This window comes from Artemia franciscana, chromosome 17, assembly GCF_032884065.1.
Source record: "Artemia franciscana chromosome 17, ASM3288406v1, whole genome shotgun sequence".
Taxonomy (NCBI): Eukaryota; Metazoa; Arthropoda; class Branchiopoda; order Anostraca; family Artemiidae; genus Artemia; species Artemia franciscana.
In genome coordinates this window covers 34,636,200-34,655,519 of record NC_088879.1, presented here as the reverse complement: position 1 = coordinate 34,655,519, position 19,320 = coordinate 34,636,200, and the positions used below count along the sequence as shown (strand labels likewise).

At 33.8% G+C, this 19,320-nt stretch overlaps 1 protein-coding gene across 4 annotated transcripts in view; it reads right to left on the bottom strand.

Annotated features, from left to right (window-relative positions):
* Positions 1-17,452: 17,452 nt before the first annotated feature.
* LOC136038173 (protein OPI10 homolog) overlaps positions 17,453-19,320 on the bottom strand; it is a 466,996-nt gene continuing 465,128 nt past the window's right edge. For all 4 annotated transcript variants that reach the window (XM_065721247.1, XM_065721249.1, XM_065721246.1 and 1 more), the window contains exon 4: positions 17,453-17,960. In XM_065721247.1, the coding sequence (XP_065577319.1) occupies positions 17,539-17,960 (422 nt within the window). In that variant the 3' untranslated portion in view covers positions 17,453-17,538. The remainder of the gene's footprint in view (positions 17,961-19,320) is intronic.

The window sequence follows — 19,320 nt, the reverse complement described above, 5'->3', positions numbered from 1 at the left end:
TTCGCAAGAAGGGCGATTAATCCAAGGAACAGGGTTGCTAATTTCCATACTTTTCGTGCCAAGTGCACTCTTTTTGACTTCACTGGGGATGTGCGTGCAAAATTTTTAGCTTGCACTCTTTTTGAGCCAAAATTGCCTTTTGACCTTGATTTACACTCTTTTTGGCATTGGCATTTGGTATCTTGAATCATGAGTGGAATGTTGATCTGGCCGAAAGGCAACATTTAATTGCTATTGCTGCTAATAATACTCTTGCTACTGCTGTTCTTACTACAGCCACTGCTACTGTGATTCCAGTAAAATTAAGGCTGTGCATGTGATGGTGAAAATTTGACAGAATACTGAGGGATGAATCAAAAGTAATATTCACATGCTGGTAGTCAATAAGGGCGTATCTCAAGAATTAATTTGGTTATTAAATTGGAACTTTCATAGAATGCATAAAGGCGAATAAGAACTGCGTAATATGTGTATGTCGCTACTAACACTACCACCGCTCCTGAATTTACTATTGCTATTACTACTGCTACCAAATTACTCCAACTACTGCTTCAATTGCAAAAATTTGTAAGAATTAAAGCATTAAGATGAAACGGGCATCAAAAAGGGGTCAAAAATGTATACAACAATATTTTTGGAACAGCCTACCGTATCAAGGTGAATCTTCCAGGTGATAATTGGAGATGTTCAACTGGTCAAAAAACAATATGTACATGCTGCTTCTGTTATTAACACTGCTGCTACTACTGTTACTAATACAACAGTAAAACTGCAACTACTTCTCCCACTACTACCACAACTATTGAGATAGTAGTACCGTTAAGGCCAAGCCTTTGAAAATGAAAAGTAGGGAGAATATTGAGGGAAAACTTGAACTAACTAAAAGACACTATGTGAATTCAGATTGTCAAAAGAGCGTATTTCAAGAATTGATTTGGGTATTTAGTTGAAACTTTCAAAGAATGCTGTTAGGGAAAAATCAGTTGACCGAAAGGCAATATGTGCAAGCTTTTATTAGTACTACAATCATTGCTGCATTTACTTGTTCTACTACTACTAATGCTGTTACTCTAACTAGTACATCTATTGCAACTACTTGTAAGGCTAAGATCATTAAGATAAAAATTTCAAGCAGTGAGTGAATATACAGGTTATCAAAAGGACATATCGGCAATGTCATAGCATAGGCTAATTGTATTAAATTGAAAATCCCAAGACTTGATGAGAGGGATGTTCGATTACCAAATGGCAATATTTTAATACTTCTGCTGCAATTAATACTAGATCTAGTAATATTTATACTACTAATAGTATTTCTAATGCTAACGCTACTACTGTGACTACTATTACAACTATGGCATGCACAAAGGTGGAATTTTCCGGGAGTTTTTAGGAGGGAAAGTGAACTGAATCGAAACAGACCGTCTGTTTACAGATTGTTGAAAGGGCCTTTCAGCGATTTCTTAAGAGCAGTTTAGTGTGTGAAGTTAAACTAACCAAAGGATCATGTTTGCATCCTAATGCTACTGCTTATGTTCAAAGCACTACTACTACTATTACTACTACTGCTATTGCTACTGAAGGTAAGGCTATTACTATTAATGTAGTGCTGTTGCTTCTTAAGCTACTATTATTGCTACTGGTGCTGATAATACTGCTTTTAAAGCTAAGGGTACTAAATTAAGATTCTGGACAATATTTTAACATTGAAACAGTTCATGGTAATGAACTGTAAGTAAGGAGCGACCCGGTTCAATAGTAACCAAAAGTCAAAAAACGGAATTTGATATCAATAGATATATCAAGATAATCATCTTGTTATGTTGATCTCAAATATACAAGTTTCTTTAAGTCTGGTCTTACCCATTAAAGGCTAAATCCCTGAGAAAATTTGCTCGATTTTCAAAAAATGGGGGAAATACCTCCTAAAAGTCACCGAATATTGATGGAAACCACACCGTGAGATTCAGCGTATCAAAAAACCCTGTTGTAAAAGTTTGAAGCTCCTATCTGCAAAAATGTGGAATTTTGTATATTTTGCCAGAAGAAAGATCACAGATGCATGTTTTTTTTCCCAAGGGTGGTCGTATCCACCCAGTGGTCCTGGAACATCGTGAGAAGGCACATTCAAACGGTAATTAAAAGTTGCAGTGCCCATTATAAGTGACCTAAAATATTGGAAGGCAACTAGCCCCCCTTCCCCGCCCCTTTATTCCCAAAATCGTCGGATCAAATTTTTGAGAAAGCCAGTTTGTTCATCAGAGTTGAAAGGCCCAATCACTGTGCCTTTGGATATAACATGACTCCCCCTCCCCCCAGAGCACCAGGGGAAAAGTCTTTAAGTTATAAAATGGGAAGCATGTATACATTTTGGGGGGAGGGGGACGAATCTATTATGTTTTTTTTCAACGGGGCAATTTTCCATGGAAAGGGAAATTTCCAGGGGATGAGCGTTTCAGGGAAATTATAACTGGGAGAACTTGTCAAAATTCCTATACAAAATTCTTTTCATGTTTCCTGCTTTATTTCTGACAATAAATTCACTGATTTAACGATTGGCTGATGAATATTTCTGGTTTTACCTCGAAGTTCAACTGTTATAGTTTTGAGGTGAAGTCCCTTCTAGTTTTAATGTTTTGACCAACACCCACATCAATTTCTAAGAGTTTGCTTACACTTTTTTGTCCAAAATTGGCTAATTTAATACCCCTCCAGAGGGCTCGAGTGGGTGGATGCATACTTCGTACACTACCCAAGCTAGCCCTGCTTACTACCAATATTAGAACTAATATTGTACTGCAGTGCAAGATCATTGGCACTAATGATGTTCACATGCACTTTGCTTGTCGTAGAATTGTCTGTCATTTCCTTGGTAATTTTATCTGCTAATGCCATTTTAATTTTACTTGCGATTTCATTGTCTATTACCATATCATTCTACATAGGTGGCGGTTTCGGCATGTCCAAAAGATATAGTTTATGACCTCAGAAGTGCAGTTGATCTTTCTTCTTTTTACCTTTTGTTGAATGCTAATGCCAGAAAGATGGCGATAGTCTTTATCAATAGGTAAGGTATTTCCCACGCTGTAAGCTAAAAGTTAACCTTCGATGTCAACTACGATTTTTACGCTTGCATTCTCTTTGAGTGATATCTTCTCTGGATATTTTAGTCTCGTATATACCCCTGTCAGAATTGTTTTATTTTTTCGTAGTCCAAAGAAATTTAATCTCTCATCTGATGAAAAAGCTCACATATATTTGTCCTTGCTGTCACTATTAGTGCTTCTTCTTACTTCAAATATTTGTCTTTGTCAGCATTCAACGCTACGATAAATCTAAAATGCCCACATACTTTCTTGAAGTATTTATTAATGTTGAGCGATGCTTTGCTTTTCATTAAATTATCTCTAATTACCTTGGTGAAGTTATCTGCCAATACCCATTAATTTTGCCATATTATTTTTTAAAGTTTAGCGGTTCTGACACGTGGACAAGATATGCTTAATGATATTAGCAGAAGAGTAGGCCTTTCCTTTTCCCTTTGCTTTCACTTGAATACTAACACTAGAAAGATGGTGGTAGGTTATATCAATGGGTAATGTGTTACCAGAACCATTTGTAAGAAGACATCTCTCGTCATCAGCTATTGCTCTTATACTTGCATACTCTTTGCAGGCTATCATCTCTGAGAATGTTACTCTCACATATCCGTCATTACCAAAGTTGAGCTGTTTCAGTGCTCCAAAGAAATTTAATATCCCCCGTCATGTCAACCCTTGCATACATTCCCAATAGTGTCAAAACCAGTACTTATTTTACAATTCCGACAATTTCTTTTTCAGTATTCAAAGCTGTGATAACTCTATCATGATGCACACTTTCTTAAAACATTTCATCATCACTAAAAAAAAGATGAAAGTGTTTATCCTTCTAGTGCACAATTAATATCGATCAAAACATACAATAAACTAAGTAATGTCGATGATTGAACTCAAAGTAATGAGGAGGCAGTCGAATAGAAAAAAAAATCATGTTTTCCAATAATTACATAATGATATCCGTCAAAATCCCATCAAACCTAATGATTCTTATTCTTGCGTCACATTTGACTGTTGGACAGGGTATATCTCTAAAAATATTGGAAACCACTTCATATGTTTCTAATTCTAAAATAAACATATTCATCTTTCTCTGACTTTGGCAGAAACCTTTATTCGTGTTTGTGCCTGATTTGAATCTCAATAAATTCCTTTAACATGGTTCTGCCCACAAGCTCATCACACATATCATCATTGCTATTATTCTGTTTAATGATGGTAAATGTTGGTAAGCTGCCATTGACACTGTTAACTTTCACTGATGTTTTACTTTTTATTCATTTGTCTTTAATTTTCTTGGTGATATTATCAGCCAATGCCCTTTTTAGCTATATCATTATGCATATTTCCACATTACTATTCAACTGGTAACAGTTCTAATACGTGGACAAGATTTGGTTCACGATATTGGTAGAAGAGTATGCTTTTCCTCTTTTTACCTTCTATTGAATGATATTGCCCGAAATAAGGCTAAATTGGCTTGAGAACGGCTAGCGTGTTACAACAAGCAGTATCAAAAAATTTTTCCTCGTCATAAACTACTATTTTAATGCTGCATTTTCTATGAGTAGTTTTCTCTTCCTTAGGAAAATATTATGTCTGTGACTTTTGAAAAATTTCTACTCACCTGCCTCTGAATCTTGATAAATTCCCACTCAATTGCCTCTGAATCATGATAAATTCCCAATTCATACGTTTCTAACTCTTAAAAAAATTCGATCCATGTCTCTCAGAGTTCAGTAAATGTTTTTTTTTAATATTTCAGACTTTAGTACACCACATGTGAAACTGGTAGTAGTGTCTGAGTCTGACTGAATCTTGATAAATTCTCCAGTTCATATGTCTCTAGCTCTAAAAAGGATCCGATTCACCTCTCTCTGACATTAAAAATTATGTGTCAAAAAATTATGTCCCCCAAAACAATTGTCCCAAAGAATAAAACGTCACTACAGTCAATAACTTTCTGACAGAAAAATCACGACTGAAATATTTATATCATCTTTATTTTGTATTTTAAATATATCACGTTTTGGTTATAAGTATATTTAACGAGATTTTAAGACATGAAAAAAAAAGTTTAAAAATTTGAAAGTTCAAAACAAACAAAGTAACAAAAACAATCATTGCAAACATTATTTTTTTAATAGAAAAAATCACAAGTGACATATTTATATCATATTCATTTTGTATTTTTAAAGCATCGAATGGGATTTATTTTTCTATTATTATATTTAATGTGATTTTAAGAATTGAAAAGAATTTGGAAAAATTTCTGTTAAAAAACTTATGTAAAAAATCAAAATGCTCAGAATCGAAATTAATTAAGACTTGCCTCAAGGCTAAAGCTTGTAAACTACTCGAAGGCAGCTTTTATGTGCTTCTTAGTTTCCATATTGGTGTTTACCGTCCCCTGAAGGTCTATGTTCGAAAATATTCCACGGATTAAATTCAAAAGCTCAAGATTGGCTAGTAGGAATGTGTGTTTTTAAAAACGAATGATTATATCTATATATATATATATATATATATATATATATATATATATATATATATATATATATATATATATATATATATAAGTTGTCTGAGGATTATGTCTGTCGAGTGACGTCATGTCATCATGAAGTTAGTTGTCGTCATGTTTTTATGACGATGACGTCATTAAAGGTATTTAAGAAAATCGTTCACAGGCAAATTTTTAATTGTAAGAAGGTCGTGGACGGAAAAATGTTTAATTGTAAAATGACTGAAGAACCTACAATGGCAACAGCCAAGGAAGCTGCTCAAAGAGTCTATGCCAGAAAACTTGCGGCTGATAGAGAAAGTAAGAAAAGAAAGCGTGCCGAGGAATCACAAGAACAGCAAGAAAATAGGCTTGCGGCTTATAGAGAAAGTAAGAACAGAAAGCGTGCCAAGGAATCACAATATATCTATATATATAAAAATAAATGACGATCGGGACACAAGGAATATAAATGACGCCCGGGACACTCAAAGAGAAATCACAGACTGGGACACCGGGAAACAAATGACGACCCGGACACAGGGAATATAAATGACGACCGGGACACAGGGACACAACTACAACGGGGACGCCGGGGGGCACAGGGGGATATGTAAATGACGATGGCGACACAGGGAATGGTCGATTAGCAATCACCATCAACAAAGCTCAAGAGCAATCATTAGCATCATGAGGTATAGATCTGAATACGGATTGTTTTCCCATGGACCATTATATGTTGCATGTTCAAGAGTCGGTAAACCCGACAATCTATTTATATGCACAGACAATGGGACAGCAAAGAATGTTGTATATTCGCAAGTTTTACGCAGTTAAAAACATATTTATATATATCTATATATATAAAAATAAGTTGTCTGTGGATGGATGGATGGATGTGTCAGGTGACGTCACCTGAAAAAACTGGATCAGGTGACGTCAAAACTGAAAAAACTAAAAAAAGGCAAAAACTACAAAAAAAACTAAAAACTAATAAAAAAAATAAAAAAGCTAAAAAACTAAAAAAACTATAAAGGTAAAAACCAATAAAAAACTAAAAAAAAAAAAACTGAAAAAACTAAAAAAGGCAAAAACTACAAAAAAAACTAAAAACTAATAAAAAAAGTAAAAAAGCTAAAAAACTAAAAAAACTAAAAAAAAACTAAAAAAAGGTAAAAATTAAAAAAAATAAAAAATAAAAAAAAACTAAAAAAAAAGGAAAAAACTGAAAAATAAGCTAAAATAAAGGTAAAAACCAATAAAAAACTAAAAAAAAAGGAAAAAACTAATAAATGACGACACTCAAAGAGAAAGCGACCAGGACAAAAGGAATGTTCGATTAGCAATCAACAAAGCACAGGGACACAGGGAGTATAAATGACGACCAGGACATAAGTAAAAAAAAAAACTATCTATATATATAAAAATAAGTTGTCAAACTAAAAAAAGGCAAAAACTACAAAAAAACTAAAAACTAATAAAAAAGCTAAAAAACTAAAAAAACTAAAAAAAAGGCAAAAACTACAAAAAAAACTAAAAACTAATAAAAAAAATAAAAAAGCTAAAAAACTAAAAAAACTAAAAAAAGGTAAAAAAACTAAGAGAAAGCGACCAGGACAAAAGGAATGTTCGATTAGCAATCAACAAAGCACCGGGACATAGGGAGCATAAATGACGACCAGGACATAAGTAAAAAAAAAATTAACAAAACTAAAAAGAAGGTAAAAACTACAAAAAAACTAAAAAGAAAAAAAACTAAAAACTAATAAAAAAACTAAAAAATCTAAAAACCTAAATAAACTAAAAAAGAAAAAAAAAGGAAAAAAATAAAGGAGAAAAACAAAACTAAAAAACGAATGTATATACAGACCGGTACACCGGGATACAAATGACGACCGGGACACAGGGAATATAAATGACGACCGGGACACAGGGACACAACTACAACGGGGACACCGGGGGAAACAGGGGGATATAAATGACGACCGGGACAAAAAAACTAAAAAGAAAAAAAAACTAAAAACTAATAAAAAAACTAAAAAATCTAAAAATCTAAATAAGCTAAAAAAGAAAAAAAAAGGAAAAAAATAAAGGAGAAAAACAAAACTAAAAAACGAATGTATATACAGACCGGGACACCGGGATACAAATGACGACCGGGACACAGGGAATATAAATGACGACCGGGACACAGGGACACAACTACAACGGGGACACCGGAGGAAACAGGGGGATGTAAATGACGACCGGGACACCGGGACAGGGAATGGTCGATTAGCAATCACCATCAACAAAGCTCAAGGGCAATCATTAGAATCATGAGGTATAGATCTGAATACAGATTGTTTTCCCATGGACCATTATATGTTGCATGTTCAAGAGTCGGTAAACCTGACAATCTATTTATATGCAAAGACAATGGGACAGCAAAGAATGTTGTATATTCGCAAGTTTTACGTAGTTAAAACCATATATATATATATCTATCTATATTCACAGGTGGGACATAGGGACACAACTACAATGGCGCGTAACTATTATGGCGCGTAACGACTTACGCGCGCGGGGGGGCTTGGGGGGGCGCGAAGCGCCCCCACCAACTAGGTGTTGGGGTGGCGCGAAGCGCCACCCCAACAGCTAGTATATATATATATATATATATATATATATATATATATATATATATATATATATATATATATATATATATATACAATATATACATATATATATATATATATATATATATATATATATATATATATATATATATATATATATATATATATATATATATATATATATATATATATATATATATATATATATATATATATATATATATATATATATATATATATATTCACAGGTGGGACATAGGGACACAACTACAATGGCGCGTAACCAATATGGCACGTAACGACTTACGCTCGCAGGGGGGCTTGGGGGTGGGCGCGAAGCGCCCCCACCAATAAGGTGTTGGGGTGGCGCGATTCCTTGTGTCCCGGTCGTCATTTATATCCCCCTGTGCCCCCCGGCGTCCCCATTGTAGTTGTGTCCCTGTGTCCCGGTCGTCATTTATATTCCCTGTGTCCCGGTCGTCATTTGTATCCCGGTGTCCCGGTCTGTATATACATTCGTTTTTTAGTTTTGTTCTTCTCCTTTATTTTTTTCCTTTTTTCTTTTTTTTCTTTTTTAGTTTATTTAGATTTTTAGATTTTTTAGTTTTTTTATTAGTTTTTAGTTTTTTTGTAGTTTTTACCATTTTTTTAGTTTTTTTAGTTTTTTTTTTACTTATGTCCTGGTCGTCATTTATACTCCCTGTGTCCCGGTCGTCATTTGTGTCTCGGTGCTTTGTTGATTGCTAATTTATATTATATTTATATTTATATTTTTTATATTTATTAATATTTTTTTAGTTTTCTTTTTCTCTTATTTTTCAGTTTTTTCTTTTTTTTTTAGTTTTTTCTTTTTTAGTTTTTAGTTTTTTTTTGTTTTTTACCTTATATTTATTAATATTTTTTTAGTTTTCTTTTTCTCTTATTTTTCAGTTTTTTCCTTTTTTTTAGTTTTTTCTTTTTTAGTTTTTAGTTTTTTACCTTTTTTTAGTTTTTTTAGTTTTTTTAGTTTTTTAGCTTTTTTAGTTTTTTTATTAGTTTTTAGTTTTTTTTAGTTTTTGCCTTTTTTTAGTTTTTTCAGTTTTTTTTAGTTTTTAGTTTTTTACCTTTTTTTAGTTTTTTTAGTTTTTTTTCTTTTTAGTTTTTTTTGTAGTTTTTACGTTTTTTAGTTTTTTTTTCTTCTTTTGTATTAGTGTGAAATAATTCAGACGTCATATGCGGACAAACACGACGTCATTCGACAGACAGACAGACAGACATAACCCACAAACAACTTATTTTTATATATATTTATTCATATTTTTTTAGTTTTCTTTTTCTCTTTTATTTTTCAGTTTTTTCCTTTTTTTTAGTTTTTTTCTTTTTTAGTTTTTAGTTTTTTTTTAGTTTTTTACCTTTTTTTAGTTTTTTTTAGTTTTTTTAGTTTTTTAGCTTTTTTAGTTTTTTTATTAGTTTTTATTTTTTTTGTAGTTTTTGCCTTTTTTTATTTTTTTCAGTTTTTTTTTTAGTTATTAGATTTTTACCTTTTTTTAGTTTTTTTTTAGTTTTTTAGCTTTTTTAGTTTTTTTTTCTTTTTAGTTTTTTTTGTAGTTTTTACCTTTTTTAGTTTTTTTCTTCTTTTGTATTAGTGTGAAATAATTCAGACGTCATATGCGAACAAACATGACGTCACCTGATCCATCCACAGATCCACACACAGACAACTTATTTTTATATATATATAGATATATATATATATATATATATATATATATATATATATATATATATATATATATATATATATATATATATATATATATATATAATTTGTGGAATTTTGTATTTTTTGCCAGAAGACAGAGCACGGATGCGTGTTTGCTTGTTCTTTTTTTTTCAGGGGTGATCGTATCAACCCAGTGGTCCTAAAATGTCGCAGAAGGGCTTATTCTAATAGAAATTAAAAGTTTTAGTACTCTTTTTAATGACAAAAAATTGGAGGATACCTAGGGTCCCTCCCACGCTTATTTTTTCCCAAAGTCACCGGATCAAAATTTTGAGATAGGCATTTTGTTCAGCATAGTCGAACAATCTGATCATTATGTCTTTTGGGACTACTTAATTCCCACAGTCCCTGGGGGAGGGACTACAAGTTACAAACTTTGACCATTGTCAAACAGTCCGTGGTAACGAACTGTAGTAAGGAGCGACAAGGCTCAATAGTAACCGAAACTCTAAAAAATGGAATTTTGATACCAATAGTAACATCAAAAGAATCGCATTTTAATGCTGATTTTAAATATATAAGCTTCATTGAGATCAGTTATACCAATCACGACTTACGAGCCTGAGTAAATTTGCCTCATTTCAGAAAACAGGGGGAAACACCCCCTAAGGGTGATACAATCTTAACGAAAATCCCACCATTATATTCAGCGTATCAGAGAACCATATTGTAGAAGTTTCAAGCTCTTATCTACAAAAATGTGGAATTTCGCATTTTTTGCCAGAAGACAGATCACGTTTATTTGTTTTTTTGTTTTGTTTTTTCCCCCAGGGGTGATCGTATCGACTGAATGGTCCTAGAATATCGCGAGAGGGCTCATTTTAACCGAAATTAAAAGTTCTAGTGCCCTTTTTAAGTGACCAAAAAAATTGGAGGGTACCTAGGCCCCCTCCCACGCTCATTTTTTCCAAAAAGTCACCGGATCAAAAATCTGAGATAACCATTTTATTCACGATAGTCGAAAAACCTAATAACTCTGTCTTTAGGGACGACTTATTCCCCTGCAATTCCCGTGGGAGGGGCTGCAAGTTACAAACTTTGACCTGTGTTTACATATGGTAATGGTTACTGGGAAATGTACAGATGTCAGGGGCATTTTTTTTGTTTAGGGGGCAGACTTGAGGGGGAAGGTTACGTGGGAGGATATTTCCATGGAGAAACTTTCCATGGGGAAAGAGAATTTCAACGAAGGGGGCGCAGGATTTTCTAGCATTATTTGAAAAACAAAACAAAAAAATAAATATGAAAAGTTTTTTCTGCTGAAAGTAAGGAGCAGCATTAAAACTTAAAACGAACAAAGATTATTACGCATATGAGGGGTTTACCTCCTCGTTATACCTCACTCTTTACGCTAAAATATTTTTAGTAATTTCAACTATTTATTCTAAGACCTTTGTGATTCAGAGGTCATTCGTAAGGAATTGGGATAAAATTTAAGCTTTAGGGTAAAGAGCGAGGTATCGACGAGGGTTGAACACCCTCATATACGCAATAAAAACATACGAATATAGAGGTTCGTTACGTAAATTAATTCGTAAGTTACGTATATTTTTTACCAATGAAAACGTTTGTAAAAAATTAAAAGTTCTAGTTGCTTTTTTAAGTAATCAAAAAATTGGAGGGCAACAAGGCCTCCTCCCTCGGTCCTTTTTTCTCAAGATCTTCCGATGAATTGCATTTAATTAATATGCAAATTTCGTTTTAATTATTCATGTTGGGAGAGCCAAGATCAAAATATGCATTAATTCAAAAACGTCCAGAAATTAGATAAAAAAGCCAGTTTTTTTTTAAAATGAAAGCAAGGAGCAGCATTAAAACTTAAAACGAACAGAAATTATTCCGTTTATGAAAAAGGCATTTCCTCCTCAACGCCCCGCTCTTTACGCTAAAGTTTCTTACTGTTTTAAAAATAGAGTTAAGAGAAAGAGTCGAACTTTAGCGTAAAGAGCGGGGCGTTGAGGAGGAAAAGCCTTTTTCATATACGGAGTAATTTCTGTTCGTTTTAATTTTTAATGTTGCTCCTTACTTTCATTCAAAAAAACTTGTTTATTTTTATTTATTTACATATAGGAATGGTTATTGGGAAATGTAGAGACGTTTTCTGGGGCTTTTTCGCGTTCAGGGGAGGTGGGGCTGCTCGGGGAGGGGGTTAAGTGGGAGGATCTTACCATGGATGACTTTATCACGAGGGAACAGAATTTCCAAGAAGGGGCCCTAGGATTTTCTAGCATTATTTAAATAAAAAACAATGAGAAAATTAACGAATTTTTTTTCAGCTGGAAGTAAGGAGCAACATTAAAACCTACAAGGAATAGAAATTATTAAGTTTACAAGGGGGTTCGTCTCCTCCACAATACCACACTCTTTACGCTAAAGTATTTTTAGTAATTTCGACTATTTATTCTACGGCCTTTGTGATTTAGGGGCCATTCTTAAAAAATTGGGACAAAATTCATGCTTTAGTCTAAACAGCGAGGTATTGACGAGGGGGAAAACCCCCTAATATACGTAATAGAAATACACAAATATAGAAGTTCGTTACGTAAGTTAATTCGTAAGTTATGTAGATTCATTACTAATAAAACGTTAATAAAAAAATAAAAAGCTCTAGTTGCCTTTTTAAGTAACCAAAATTAGAGGGCAGCTGGGCCTCCTCCTCCACTCCCTTTTTTATCAAAATCGTCCGATTAAATTTATGAGAAATCCATTTAGCCAGAAAAATTAAAATGCAAATTTCGTTTTAATTGTTCATGTGCGGTGAGCCAAAATCAAAACAGGCATTAATTCATAAACGTTCAGAAATTAAGTAAAAAGGCAAGTTTTTTTTAACTGCGAGTAAGGAGCAACATTACAACTTAAAACGAAGCGAAATTATTCTGTATATGAAAGGGTTGCCCGCTCCTCAACACCTCGCTCTTTACGCCAAAGTTTTTTATTGTTTTAAAAAGCAGAGTTGTGTCAAAGAGTCAAACGTTGGCGTAAAGAGCAAGGTGCTGAGGAGGGGGCAACCCCTTCCATATACGGAATAATTTCCGTTCGTTTTATGTTGTAATGATGCTCCTTACTTGCAGTTAAAAATTTTTTTTTACTTAATGCTTATAAAGCGCTATTGCTCTGCCTATGAAATTCGTTTCGGCTTTGGCGCGAAACGAATAAACAAAACAAAACAAAACTCTAAAAACAGAATGTTGATGTTAAAAGATACATCAAAACAATCGAATTTTTATGATGATTGAAATATGTAAGTTTCATCAAATTTAGTCTTTGTCATCAAAATTACAAGCCTGAGAAAATTTGCCTTATTTTGAAAAATAGGGGGAAACACCCCCTAAAAGTCATAGAATCTTAACCAAAATTACACCATCACATTCAGCGTATCAGAGAACCCTATAGAAACATTTCAAGCTCCTATATACAAAAATGTGGAATTTCGTATTTTTTGCCAGAAGACAGATCACGGGTGCGTGTTTATTTGTTGTTGTTTTTTCCCCAGGGGCCATCGTATCGACCAAGTGGTCCTAGAATAACGCAAGAGGGTTCATTCTAACGGAAATGAACAGTTCTAGTGCCCTTTTTAAGTGACCAAAAATTGGAGAGCACCTAAGCCCCCTCCCACGCTCATTTTTTTCCAAAGTCAACGGATCAAAATTTTGAGATAGCAATTCTGTTCCGCATAGTCGAAAACCATAATAACTGTTTTTGGGGATTACTTACTCCCCCACAATCCCTGGGGGAGGGGCTGTATGTTACAAACTTTGACCAGTGTTTATATACAGTAATGGTTATTGGGAAGTGTACAGACGTTTTCAGGGGGATTTTTTGGGTTTGGGGTGGGGTTAAGGGGAGGGGCTATGTGGTAGGATCTTTCCTTGGAGGAATATATCATGAGGGAAGAGAAATTCAATGAAAAGGGTGCGGGATTTTCTAGCATTACTATAAAAAAAATGAAAAAATAAACATGAAAAAGTTTTTTCAATTGAAAGTAAGGAGTAGCATTAAAGCTTAAAACGAACAGAGATTATTACACATATGAGGGGTTCTAAAAATACTTTGGCATAAAGAGCGAGGTATTTAGGAGGAGGTAAGTACCTCGCTCTTTATGCAAAAAGTATTTTTAGTAATTTCAACTATTTATTCTAGGGCCTTTCTGATTCAGGGATCATTCTTAAAGAATTGGGACAAAACTTAAGATTTAGTGTAAAGAGCGAGGTATTAACGAGGGGACAAACCCCCTCATATACATAATAAAAATATAAGAATATAAAAGTTTGCTACGTAAGTTAATTATTAAGTTACGTATATTTTTTACTAATAAAAACGTTCGTTAAAAATTAAAAGTTCTAGTTGCCTTTTTAAGTAACCGAAAAATTGGTGGGCAACTAGGCCTCCTTCCCCACCCCTTATTTCTCAAAATCGTCTGATCAAAACTAAGAGAAAGCCATTTAGCCAAAAAGATAATTAATACGCAAATTTCATTTTAATAATTTATGTGCGGAGAGCCAAAATCAAACATGCATTAATTCAAAAACGGTCAGAAGTTAAATTAAAAAAAACTAGTTTTTTTAACTAAAAGTAAGGAGCGACATTAAAACTTAAAACGAACAGAAATTACTCCGTATATGAAATGGGTTGTCCCCTCCGCAATCCCTCGCTCTTTACGCTAAAGTTTGACTCTTTTTTAACAATTAAGTTTGACTACTTTTTAAAACAATTAAAAACTTTAGCGTAAAGAGCGAGGCGTTGAAGAGGGGACAACGCATTTCATATACGGAGTAATTTCTTTTCGTTTTAAGTTTTAATGTCGCTCCTTACTTTCAGTTAAGAAAGTATTTTTTTATTTAATTTATTAATATAAATCGATGAACCCACAAACAAATCAATTTAACAAAAAAAAAGAATATGTGGCATCTGAATAAATCTCGTATATTAAAAGTTTAGTATCACAAATTGAATCTTACAGAATCAAAATCCATTCAAAATAACGAGCAAATGAAAAACCCGACACCTGGGGTTATTAGAATATAACTTGACTGAGTTATGAGATTGAACATCCTCTGCTTGGCGTGGGGGTTGGGGGAAGTGGATGGGAGATATGCACAGCGGCGTTAGAGGTGAATCTGGCTGAAAAAAGGCGAGTGTATGCGACAGCCCCCTTCAACCACCCGGAAACTTGTTTACACTATACCACTGTCGTCTACAGTTGCTCATTGCTGACAATTTTAGTAAAATCCGAGCACCAGAACTCATATATACAATTACTTAGTGTGTATATATTGTTTATAATGTGTTGCGTAATGTTTTCAAATTCAACAGGTAGCGTGTTTGTTCATTAGTTACTTTTCTTCCCTACCGCTTGAATAGTACCTACTTCAATTGCAACCCCTCCCCTAAGAAAAATACTGTGGCTACAAGGGGCTTAGCGACAGAATTTTTATTGGGGGACATAAATGTCCCACAAGTAGCGCTGGTGTTGTGTCAAATATGACTAATTTCAGTCACAATTCTTAGCATATTTATGTCGATTCTTTTTTTGGAGCTGGTTAAAAGAAATATTAGAAAAGCAAAAATAGAGAAAATTTATGATAGCATTGTACACACAGGTAGTCCTATATTTGTGGGTTAGTATGTGAATCCAAAACGTAAGGAATAGGCTGTTATCAGCGGTTATTAGGCGTTTCAATTACAAACAAAATAATCGGAGTTTCAATTAAATACTGGAAATACAAATTAAAACAATTAAATGATTCCTGGAGGGGATTACCCTCTACAAAAGTCCGCGATCAAACTACAGCCGATTTGACCCAAATATCAGAGGCTGAATCATTTTTTTTTTCATTCAGACAATAACGTTGAACTGACGGATTTTAGGGAGTAACAGCACCTTTAATATCAGGGGGGAAAATTGACCTGAGCAAATGTGATCAAACCAGAAACACAGAACATTTTTCAATTAACAAGGGTTACATTTTTACTTGATGACAAGGTTTCGTCGGCAGTATATGTGGAAAAATATTACTGTGGAACATATTTTGAAATGTAATGGACCCTATTTTTCTCGTTTTCCTTATGTTAAAAACAAGTATGGATTAATTAAAAACAATTATCTGCTCAAATTACAGAGCAAATTTGACACTTGAAACGAACACAAGTTTTAAAGCCACTTAATAAATTATAGTTTTTCCATATTATTGGGGGAGGGCAACTGCTCCCCTTGCCCCCACTCAACGATACCACTGATGGCTATTCCCCTGGCTACGCCCTCCTTAGCCCTTACAAGAGCCTCTTAAGCTTGATGTGGCCCCTATGTTGGTGCTTTACAAGTACAAGCCGTATTCTCCATCAGTGGAGTTGTAGAAGCTCAAATCTGATAAAGCTAGCCCAATGACATGCGCTCACCAAAGTAATGCTCGTCAGGACTACCATAGCTACCTGTCCCTCAGATTTTTCCCAATGTCTAGAAATATCACACCTTATCTTGGAATCTTACAAAAAGTATATACACATTACCGTCAAAAAATATATTAAAATGTACATATTATTATTATTTGATATATTCTGATTTTTAGAAAGTGATTCTTGGGATATTCTTAAATTCTCACAAAAAACTGACTACAGTAGGAAACTTGAAAAGTTGGAGATGGTTAAACTTCCAAAAATTTAGTTTCAAAACTGGCAAAGGCGGGGCCCAGCTTTGAAAAGGCGGGGCTATATTGTTTGCTTCAATTAAGGATGACTGTGATAGGCTTGCAAAAATACCTTATCAGAAAACTATAATATTCGCTTATGGTGTAGTTTCTTTTCAACAGAAAGGCAATTACCAACCTTTGAATACTACCCTAGCAGGTTATAAATATAAATGAAGCTATAAATATAGTTTTCCGTGAGGTCGGGGAGGGATTGGAGGAGGCTGATATTTGGTTGTTTATGTCGTAGGTAATTGAGCCAATCTACTGCTAGTTGATAGGCTGATAAGTGAAAATTGCATTGAAATATATTTTGGATGAAGGGTACATTTGTTTTTCAGTGTACAGGACAGTCCTTAGTCAGTGTCTTGGGCAGGCCCAGAAGAGTATTAAGTTGTTCTTTATCTTTGTACATATTTTGTTTAATAACAGTATGACATAGTGATTTTCATTTCAATAGAGTAGCCACTGCCCAGCTTTTAAAAAAAAAAACAGACTATATCCAACAAAGGGCCATTATCATAGAACGTGGCATTTATATCTGACAGTACTTGTTCTATTGATGATATACATATATAATTTCTTTTAAATAGAGTGGCAACTATCAAGTTTTCAATACTATTCACAGTTAAAGGTATATAGGGCCATCCTAATTTACACTGTTAATACTAAAAATTAAAAAGTTGAGATAGAATATAAGAAGAGATAGAAGCATTTGCATGTTCTTCTGGCATTAAGCTATATTTGCTGACAACATACTCAAAATTTAATCTCTCACTACAGGACAGGTAAAAGAAAATTTATTCAAAAAACATTAGCAGGCGAGATCGACATAATCATTTCACACGATATACATTGTTCATTTAACAGATCATGATTTCCAGAAGTGAGGATTTTGTTGAAGTCTTCGTTCAAAGTTTACATACCAATTTTTCAAAGCCGACATTGGGACATACATTTCCTGCTGACTCCTCCCTGGAACATTGACGCAGAAACTAGCCACATAATTAAATAAGCTATCCACCATTTTTTGGCCAAATTCCAAAAACGATAATACAGATGATGGCTCAGCCTCGGATGTTGGGGTTTGAAACTGTATTGACGTTAATGGCTCAATAGAGATGCCAATTTGTGCCGTATGTGAGAAGGCTTGCTGGCCAAAGGCAAGTACATTAGTCTGTTGCCCTTGCTTTATCTTTGATAGCTTAAATATTGCAGATGGCTTCTGATTAGAAATGTGACCAAGGTATTGCCATATTGGTGCCGCATTTGGTTCTGGCCAGCTGAAGTAAACTAAAAAAAAAAGTAACGAGTATTCAGTTCTACAAAGTAATATAATCTTACAGAAAGATAATCCCAGCTTGTTCAGTTAACATTTACGAAAACATTAATCATGCTTTTTCTTTCTTAGCTGTTTTAGCTTTGATAATTTCTGCTTAAAAACATGACCAAAACTTGCCACTGTGATTTGTGTTGCTGCAATTTCAAGAGGCAAGATGTTAATTCTAAGTCTTTAGATTAGTATTTTCAAATAATATTAGATTTAAAGAATATCATTGTCTACCATAACTTTCAGCCAAATTCTGGATTTTACGTAGCTAAACCTCAAAACATAGAGTTATCAGATTTCATCAATAAAGACTTGTGTATTCTCGCGGCAGGGAATGGATCAAAACTGAATTTGCCTAGCTGGACCCTTACGAGAGCAGGGCTTCATATTCAAGATGTTCAAAATTGCAGTGCGCCAACTTAGATAGACGTAAGGAAAATTAATCTGCGAAAAAACAAACCTTTACAAAAAAGACCTACCAAAATAGATCAGAGACCCTCTCCCCTGAAAAAATATACAGATAGAGCCACTAGACCGTTCTTCTTTTGCATTTTGACCCCCCAAACATAATGATTGGACCTATATCCACCATTCGTCAAGGACTATAGTTAAGAAAAAAGTTACCGGACGTCAAGGTACGTTAACGCTTGCCGCATTCAATATTATTAAAAAAAAAACTATTATAACAGCAGAGGATACATTAATCCATCTTACTTCGGCAATATTTCACATTCAAAAACAACAGGTTATGAATTCCATGGCATAGAAAGTTAAGCAATTGAGCACGATTGACCTGATTTGGGATCATTTCCAGTGAGGAAACACCGTTTCTAACTTGAATTGCACACCCTTAATTTACATGTAGTGAGCAACCCAAATTTACTATTATATTCGTTAAGAGTCGTGCACCTCGTCCTCTGCCCGATGCGTATAAACACTAAAAATAAGCATGGAACATTTCATAACCTCACTAGAAAAGTTTTTTACTATCGACAAATATAAAACAAAATCTTTTTCTTGTACTAAGTTGTCAATATACTTTTAAAAATAGTTATCAGTAGGCCTATTGCCTCTTTTCATTTACCAGAATGGAAAGAGTTCTTTTAAAGAGATTCCTCTCTTTTAAAATAAAGAGATAGGAGGGGGAGTAATTTTAAGATGTTAAAAACAAAGGTCAACCAGCTACCTATTTAAAACAAACCAGATAAAATATAAATTTTTTTTCGATTTTTTCATTTAGTCTTCAAAGTGACTACATCTTTTTTGGATTATTTGAACTTTTCAGATTGCTTTTAACAGGTATCAATTCACTAGCTTTGAACT